A 9,439-nucleotide genomic window follows, 5' to 3' on the forward strand; every position below is an offset into this window, starting at 1 on the left:
TCCCTGTGCCCCTCCTTTCTGTCCCTAAGCGCTCCCTCCCCAGGGGCTACAGCAGAGCCCTGACTAGCAGATGAAACGATGTGACGGTTCAGCTCCTCATCCCCCCCGCCCCCTGCGTGATGGTTGGTAGTGAGGCCAAAGTGCTAATCCAAAGTACTGAACGCCCCCCTTCTCTCCCTGCCCCACGCCTGGGCCTACATGGAGTGGGAAGGAAGGGAGACCCTGGGACATGCCATTCCCTTCTCCCTTCTCTGCGGTGGCTGAATCACAGTAGTCGGCTGTGCCCTCAGAGCTCTTCACGTGCCATTTCACTAGGTCCCCACAACCTCAAAAAGGGGAGTGGAGCATTATGCACACGTTACAAAGGACGAGAGATGGAGGCAGGGGCTCGAGGAGCTTGCTCAGGGCCCAGCAGGATACAAATCAGAATTTGTATCCAGTCCCTTGTGACTCCCTCTGCTTGCTATGAGGCCTCTTTGCCTACCAGCCAGTGGTCCTTGGGCAAGTCCTGGCACCTCCCTGGGCCTCAACCTCCCCTGTAAAGTGAGCCTTTCAGTAATGCCCACCTCCTGGCTTATCAAGGGCTGCACCCCAGTGCCCAGAACAGGGCCTGGCTCCTGTCAGGGCCCCATGAACACTTGAGGAAGGAGGAAGGCCTGAGAAGTGCACACTCATGTTAGAATTTCACCATGGTGGTCGTCTGCTGGTCTGGACAAAGGGCACAGGTGGGCGGATGGCCATCAGGTGAGGCTGACAGGTGCCCAGCTATGGGTACCATGCGGCCTCATTGCTCCCTCATCCCTCTGGGCTCTGTGCAGCTTCCCCAGGTGGTGGTTTAGGGTTTCGCTCCAGCCTCAGACTTCCTTCCCCAGCCCCAGCCAGCCCCCGGATGTGGTGACAGATTCGCTACTGTGCCGACCTCAGCTACCCCCAACAGCCCTTTACCAGGAATGTGGGCTCATCGTGAGTTCCTCATCCCCCCCACCCAGCCCTGCTGGTCGGGAGCCTAGGTGGCGGTGGCCCATCTCTATTGGGATGCCTCTGGGGCTCAGCCAGGCCTTGGCCCCTCAATGAAGCCAGTGGGTGGTAGCTACTCGCTTGGCAATCTTGGACAAGTCATTTTGCCTCTCTGAGGGTTCAGCTTCCTGTATGTAAACTAAATGGTAGCCACTCATTATTAGCTGGGGAGGAGAAATCAAGTTGGAACTGGTCCTGGAAGAGGTGTTTTATGACAGGCCTGGCACATATTAGGGCCTCAATCCATACTTGCTGAAAGACTAAATGAACAAACCCACCCACAAACACCTGAGTGCCTGAGATGCCCACCCCTTTATCTCAGCGCATTATAGCCACAGTCACCATTACTGAGCTTCTGCTGTGTTGTAGGCACCCTTAAACCATCTCATTAATCCCCACAAAGACCCTCTGGGGTCAGTCCTATTATTGTCCCATCTAAAAGAGAAACAGGCTCAGAGGGGGAGGTCACCAACCTAAAGTCACACAGAGACAGACATGTGCACACTTCCCCAGGAGAACTATGTGTTCTCCATCTATGAAGTGGTGTGGTCCTCCCTCGTCGCTATGGTCCTTCCAGCCACCCCCAGGCTTTTCTTTGGCTCTTCACCCTCCTAAACGCTGGGGTGGAGTGGGGAGCTGATGGAAGGAAACTACATCCCTTCTCCACCTGCCCTGTGCCTGACTCTCTCTGTGCGCGGGTAACCCAGCCCTGGCCCCTGCAGTTTGCTCCTGGCACTTTGGCCAAGGTCGCTGGAGACAGACCTGAGGCAAGGACCTCTGCCCATCTGGAGGTCTCTCGGTCTTCCCACCTGTGTAATGGGCTCGGGAGTGGGGGGAGGGGGCGGGCGTGGTGACGCCCTGGGAAGAGGCAGGCCCGGCCCGGAGAGCGGGCCAGTCCTGACACCGCCTCCCACCCTTTCCCCAGCGGTGGGCGCCGGATGCAGGCCAGGCGAGACGGCCCCCTTCCTTAAAGGGCCAGACGCCTCCTCAGCCCCGGCCTCGCGACCTGTGGTGGGCGTGAGGGTGGCTTGACCCTCACTCTCCAGCTCAGGGAAAAGTCAGTTTTCCAGACTTGGGTGTGTGGTGGGAAGGAATCAGTCTCGCCTCCCTTCCCCGCATCTCCCACCCCAGGTCCCCAGACCCGGGAGCGGGAGGTGCCGCCCCAACTCGGAGGCGCTAAGCCCGCCCTCCTCTTCCGCCCGCAGGCCCTCATCAGGCCACGCCCCCTCGACGTCACCGAAGCCGGCACCGATTGGCCGACTGAACTGTCACTCCGGACACTTCCTCCTGGGCCGCAGCCTCCGAATTAAACTTTGGAGTGGGAAAAAGAGCCACCGGCGCCCGGCGCCGGACGACCCTCCCTTCCCTCCCACCCCCCGCCACCCCACTTTGTTTGTTTTTTTAACATCCTTATTGGAGTATAATTGCTTTACAATGTTGTGTTAGTTTCTGCTGTACAACAAAGTGAATCAGCTATATGTATACATATATCCCCACATCCCCGCCACCCCACTGCCGCCGGTAACACCCCCTTCTCCGCGGCCCCCGACCGAATTTTTCTCCAACTTCCGAGACCCGTGAGATTCCCGCCTTAGCACCCCAGCCCTCGGAATCCCTCTGCCCATTCCCAGGCCCGCCGTCGGATCCCTGGGATCCATTCGATCCCCGACTCAGAGACTCCTGCTCTCCACCCCAAGATCTGGTGAATCCCTCGAGCTCCCTTCTTATATGGATCCTCTTCTTAGAGCCGCTGGATTCTTGGCCCCACCTGCTCCTTTTCCAATCCCTTCTTTCTCCAGGGAGCCTTTGGATCCTGGGCTCTTCTGATCCCTGTGACCCCGGCCTACTAGATTTTCTTTTTTGATTTCTTGGAATCTCCCAATCGCTGGGCCGCCCAAACCATTAGATTTCTCCTTTCTGATCGTCTGTGATCCCTTAATCTCCGGGCGGGCGTCTGATCCACGAGATTCCTTTTCTCTAACTTCCCAGGGTCCCACCTCCTCGAGTTCCCTCAACCTGCCAGGATTCTCTTCTCGGATCCCCGGGATCCCCGCGCTCCTACCACAAGCTAACAAGATACCTCGGATCCAGGGACCTGAGCCTCCCTGCTCAGGCTCCTGCAGCCGGATCCCGGGTGGGCGCCGGGCGGCGGGTCCCGGGCCTCGCCCTATGGCCGCCGCACCCTCCCATCCCGCCGGGCTCCCGGGCTCTCCCGGGCCGGGGTCTCCTCCACACTCTGGCAGCTTGGAACTGCAGGCTCCGCCACCGCTGCTGCCCCATGTCCCGGCGCCGGCCTCGGGGGTGTCCTTCCACATCCAGATCGGGCTGACCCGCGAGTTCGTGCTGTTGCCCACCGCCTCCGAGCTGGCCCACGTGAAGCAGCTGGCTTGCTCCATCGTTGACCAGAAGGTGAGGGCACAGGGTTCCCCCCATCTAGCTTGAGGAGAGGTCTGGAAGAGTGGGGAGGTGCTGGCAGAGGCGATCTCCTGCCCAGTATATAAGGAAGAGGGAGAGAAGGGGGATAAGTCTTGGGCGACTGAGGGGTGGGGGTGGGGCATTGGCCCCCAGTTGCCTCCTCACCCCACTACTCCTTTGAGAGAGGCCTGGTCAGGGGTGGAGTGCCCCAGGAGGCCTCCCCAAATTGCATGTCCCTGGATGTTGTTTGCTGCAGACAGCATGGAGGAAGGGAGGGACGGGTGAGGTGTAGGAGCCGAGAGGAAGGGGCAGGTGGGAGCAGCAGACGTCGGGGGACCTCCGTGTCCAGGCCTATCCCCGGCCTCCCATTTGGTGGAAACAGTAGAAATTGAAGCCAGGCTGGCCGTGGCGATCAAGTGACATGTGTGGGTGCGGGTGCCTGCAGTAGCTGCCAGGGGCAAGTGAGGTCTCAGAGTCCAATCTCTGCCCTCCCCCAGGCTTGAGTGTGTGTGGAGGGGCAGGTGTGCCTCTTCACAACCCAGAGGCTCTGAGGTGTCTGTCCCCTCTCCTGATCAGTGTTCCCCCCATCCCCCAGCTCTAATGCTAGTCTGTTAAAACGAACCTTCCCCAATCCCACCCCACTCTTCGCTTTGGACACGAGGGTCACTGGGGTTGGGGCCTGGGGGAGCATGGCAAGGGGAAATCAGGTGGGATGCAATGCTTGGATTCTAGAATGTTAAAAGTTAGAATAAAAAAAAAAATTGGAATAGTGGGCTACTCTGTTGTTGGAATTTTGGACTGTAAACGTGTTAAAATGTTAGAATTCTAAATTGTTGGAATATGCAACTGCTAGGTAACTGAACTCCTCTGATATTAAAGTGTTCAAACATTAGAACCCGAGATTGTTGAAATACTGAAACATTAAAATGTTGGAATATTTGATTCCATCGTTGTTAGACTCCTAGAGCATAAAAATGTTAGAATTCTGGAATGCTGGGTCGTTGAAATCCTTTCGTGCTAAGATATTTAAATATTAGAATCCTAGTTTGGCAGATTCCTAGAACTTTAAAATATTAGACTACTACTACTCTAGGTTATTAAAATCCTAAAACTTATCATGATAATTTGTTGGAATCTAGAATGTATAATCCTATAATGTGAGCATGCTGGATTCCCAAAATACCCAAATTGTAGAATCTTCTTAGATTCCTGGCAATGAATTCTTTGGGCTGCAGACAAAACATTAAGAACTGGGCCAACTCCCCCATTTTACAGACAAGGAAACTGAAGCTTAGAGAAAGACCTCCAAGGCAGCCAGGACCCTGGCAGTCCTGGCCACCTGTGGACCCTCTCCCAGCAACAAGAACAGATAGAGCTTCCTTTGCCACCTACACCAAACCCCCAAACTAGCAGGCCCAGCTCACACACTCAGCCTGCTCCTTGGGAAAACAGGCTGGGGAGAGGGCATGATTGTCCCCTGGGTGAAGTTCTTTATCCGATGCTCAAGTCCTCAGCCTACCCCCTCAGGCCTCACCGCAGTTTTATTTTCTGCCCCCCACCCCACCCCGTCCAGGTGTGGCAGGGCCCCTTTCCTTCCTTCCAGTGGCTCCACCTGGGCGGTTTCACTTTCTGTTCTACCAGGTTTCATTTCCTGCCCCACCTCCCCAAGCTAGGGACCGGGACACCTGGGTCCTTGAGGCATTGGGTGGGGGGCACTGTGCCAGTTTCCAACTCCCTTGACCCCTAGCCTTTCCACACCCCCCTCCCCACAAAACTAGGAGTCCTAAATCCCCTCCTTCCAGATCGCCCAGCCCCCAGTGCTGGGCCTGGAGCCAGGTAACAGGGACAACAATAGTTCCAGGAAGGAAGCTGTGGGTGAGGGGGAGCGGGAGGTGGTGGGGAGATAAGGGAAGGGGTGCTCACTCAGCCCTACCCCCCTCCATCTCCAGAAGATTCTAGGTGCCCACGCTCCCACAGCCACTCTCTCAAACTCTCGCCAGCGCTCGCTCCCAGCACACCTGGGGCCCTGGCACCCTGCCCGGCTCAGCTCGAGCTGGGCTTGGGAGGGAGCGGGCAGGAAGCGAGGGGCTGCGGGGTCTCTGAGTTTCCGGGGGAAACAGCCGGCCCTGCCCTGGGAGGGTTCCAGACCGCTGCTTTGAGCTTTTTCATCACCACCTCCCTCTCCCGCCCCTCAGTTCCCCGAGTGTGGCTTCTATGGCCTTTACGACAAGATCCTGCTCTTCAAACATGACCCCACGTCGGCCAACCTCCTGCAGTTGGTGCGCTCTGCCGGAGACATCCAGGAGGGCGACCTGGTGGAGGTGGTACTGTCGGGTGAGAGGCCGAGGCAGGCCTAGGGGCGGAGCCTCGAGCGGGGGCGGGGCATCTGGAGGAGTGGGAGGGGAGGTGGACCCAGAAACTTAGTTCTTAAAGTTAGGGACCAGCGGTTCTAAGCCTTGGCTGCAAATTAGAATCACCGAGGGAGCTTTTTACAAACTACCGCTACGGAATGGGTAGGTGTGGTGCCTGCACTTTGTGGAATTCGCACCGCACTGAACATAAACCATCCACGGCAAAGCGGATGAATCTCACACCAATGCTGAGGGACAGAAGCTAGACATCAGACTACATATTGTATCATTCCATTTACGAAGCACAAAGACAATTACGCTATTTTGTTAGAAGCCAAGAGAGTGGGTACCTTTTTGGCAGCTGGAGTTGGGTGCGGGGGCACAATGGTTTAAACTTCCATTTATCCATCAGGATGCTGGTGACATGGGCGTGTACAGTTTGACAATTCATTGAGCTGTGCATTTCTGATATGTCCTTTCCTAGACCTACGTTACACTTTGATGTAAAGTTAAAAATGTTTTGCTGCCTGTGCCTCCTCCCAATGAAATGCTAAATTAAATCAGACTCTGCAGCGTGAGATGAAACCCGGGTACCTGTATTTTCAGCCAAAGTCTAGTCCACCCACTGGCCATTCCCATTTGAAGGATGGGCAAGCTCTCAGCACTTAGAGGACTCTTTAGCCCTTGGTTCCTTCAGGAGGGTGGGGTAGGGGGGTAAGAGGTACCTTACTCATGGCTGTATGTCCTCCCCTGCCCCCCACCCCCACCGGGAGTACTGCAATGCTCCGTAAAATTTATTGGATGGTTGGATGGATGACAATTAGAAGTTTGGATTAACGGGACTTCCCTGGTGGCGCAGTGGTTAAGAATCCTCCTGCCAGTGCAGGGGACACCGGTTCGATCCCTGGTCCGGGAAGATCCCACATGCCGCAGAGCAACTAAGCCCGTGCGTCACAACTACTGAGACTGCGCTCTAGAACCCACGAGCCATAACTACTGAGCCCACGTGCCGCAACTACTGAAACCTGGGCGCCTAGAGCCCGTGCTCCACAACAAGGAAGCCACCGCAATGAGAAGCCTGCGCACCGCAACAAAGAGTAGCCCCCTCTCGCCTCAACTAGAGGAAGCCCACGTGCAGCAACGAAGACCCAACGCAGCCAAAAAATTAATTATAAATAAATTAATAAATAATGAGCATAAATCATTAAAAAAAGAAGAAGTTTGGATTTACGTCCCTCATACAGGCTTTTGCCGCCCTTGGATTTTTATCTTCATCCTGGTCTCTCCCCAAACCCAAGTCTTGTTCGTGCAGCTGTCTCCCTGACGCTTTTACTCGGCAGCTCCAGGCCTCTCAGATACAGCCTGTCCAAGACAGAAATCTTGATTTCGCCCTTCTAAACCTGCTCTTCCCACAGTATTCTCCAGCTTGGTGAAGGGTATCACCATTCACCCAGGTGCTCATGCCCCAAACTTTGGGCCATCCCTGGCTCCTCTTTTTCTCTCACCCCTTCACTTGGTCCATCCTCAAACCTACTGGTCTCACCCATCCTGAACCTATTTCTTTCCTCCCTCCACTGATCCAAGCTGCCATCACCTCCTGCCTAGACTATTGTAGTAGCACCTAAGTCAGCTCATGACACTCCACTGCTCAGGATCCTCCCCTTACTCTGCATTACCCTCGGAACAAAATGCAAACTCCTCAATGTGGCCTCAAGGCTGTCCATGACCTGGGCCCTGCCAGTTCCCCAAATTCATCTCTTAACACTGCCCTTCTTACTTTCTTTGTTCCAACCATCTTGTCTGCCCTCTGTCCCTTGAAGAAATCAAGCTCCCTCCCACCTCAGGGCCTTTGCACTTGCTGTCCTCCCCCACCCCCGACCCTGTCCTGTCTTCTCATAGCTAGCACCTTCTTGTTATTTGGATCTCAGCTTAGATGCCGTTTCCTCCATTGTCAGAAATGTCCTTGTTTGTTTGTTTGTTTGTTTTATGTATCTTTTCCCTCTCCTCAAAAGAATGTCAGATCTCTGAGAGTGGTGAAACTCTCTTGTTCAGAGCTTTATCCTGCGTGTGTAAACAGTGCTTGGCACATAGAACAGAGTCCCCTCTCCATTGCATAATACTAAGAAAAATAGCTTAATATTAGACAGAAATTGGGGGGGGAATGGGGGTGGGGAGAGGAACAAGATTTAGTCCAAAAATGAAACTTTAAAATAATAGCTAACATTTATTGAGCATTTTCTCTGAGCCAGGTACTGTTTTAAGAGCTTTCTGGGAATTCCCTGACGGTTCAGTGGTTAAGACTCCGTGCTCTCACTGCTGAGGGCCCCGTTTCGATCCCTGGTCGGGGAACTAAAATCCCATAAGCCGCGTCGCGCGGCCAAAAAAAAAAAAAAGCTTTCCATATATTCATTTAACCCATAAAAAAGAACGATAGGGACTTCCCTGAAAGTGCAGTGGTTAAGAATCCGCCTGCCAAATCAGGGGACACGGGTTCGAGCCCTGGTCCGGGAAGATCCCACATGCTGCAGAGCAACTGAGCCCTCGAGCCACAACTAGAGCCCGCGGGCCTAAAGCCCCTGCTCCGCAAAAAGAGAAGTCACTGCAATGAGAAGCCCGCGCACTGCAACGAAGAGTAGCCCCCGCTCGCCGCAACTAGAGAAAGCCCGCGCGCAGCAATGAAGACCCAACTCAGCCAAAAATTAAAATAAATTAATTAGTTTTCAAAAATAGAAATAAAAAAGTGTAAGCGGAACATTCATCAAAATAAATTTTAAAAAAAACGAACTATAAGGCGATACTATTATGATACTGGGCATGTTCTTCCCTAGATACCTGCATGGTCCAGACCCTTACCTTTTTCAGGTCTTTTGTCTTTTTTTTTTTTTTTTTTTTTTTTTTTCGGATTCTTAACCACTGTTCCACCAGAGAAGCCCTATCTATGTTTTTTTAATTAAAATTTTTTTAATTGTGATACAATATATGCAACATAAAATTACCATCTTAACCATATTCAAAGTCTAGTGTTCAGTAGTGTTAATTACATTCACAATGTTGTGTAACCAACCTCCAGAACTGTTTTCATCTTGCAAAACTGGAAATCTGTGCCCATTAAACAATTCCCCATTCCCCCTCCCCTGTCCCTGGCATAGGCACATAGGTGTTTTGGCCAATGGTGGAGCTGGGATTTGAACCCAGGGCGAATGAAATGTAGGATGCGAGTAAATGATTGAAGGAAAGATCAAACATTGCAGTTGAGAGGGCTGTGTGAAACCTGGGAATGCAGAGGGTGAAATGGCCACCGCTGGTCCCGACTCAACCATCCGCCCCTCCCTGCTGCCTGCAGCTTCGGCCACCTTCGAGGACTTCCAGATCCGCCCGCACGCCCTCACGGTGCACTCCTACCGAGCGCCTGCCTTCTGCGACCACTGCGGAGAGATGCTCTTCGGCCTAGTGCGCCAGGGCCTCAAGTGTGAAGGTGAGACGGGGAGGGGCTGGAGGCGGGGCCAAGAGGTAGGGTGTGGGCGTGAGGGCGGGGCCGGGATGGAGCTCAGGGCCAGGAGGTGGGGCCTAAGAGGTGGGGTTCGGAGGGAGAGGTGAGCGCCCAGAGGCAGGGCTTGGGGGAGGAACTGGAGGCGGGGCTTGGTTGGGGGGGCGGG

At 54.2% G+C, this 9,439-nt stretch overlaps 1 protein-coding gene across 1 annotated transcript in view; it reads left to right on the forward strand.

Annotated features, from left to right (window-relative positions):
* Nucleotides 1–3,186: 3,186 nt before the first annotated feature.
* Nucleotides 3,187–9,439, forward strand: part of PRKD2 (protein kinase D2) — a 30,238-nt gene continuing 23,985 nt past the window's right edge. Inside the window, exons 1-3 of the mRNA XM_007458673.1 lie at nt 3,187–3,426; nt 5,628–5,766; nt 9,127–9,258. Of these exons, the coding sequence (XP_007458735.1) occupies nt 3,187–3,426; nt 5,628–5,766; nt 9,127–9,258 (511 nt within the window). The remainder of the gene's footprint in view (nt 3,427–5,627; nt 5,767–9,126; nt 9,259–9,439) is intronic.

The sequence above is a fragment of the Lipotes vexillifer genome, unplaced genomic scaffold (assembly GCF_000442215.2).
Source record: "Lipotes vexillifer unplaced genomic scaffold, Lipotes_vexillifer_v1.1 scaffold371, whole genome shotgun sequence".
Lineage (NCBI taxonomy): Eukaryota > Metazoa > Chordata > Mammalia > Artiodactyla > Lipotidae > Lipotes > Lipotes vexillifer.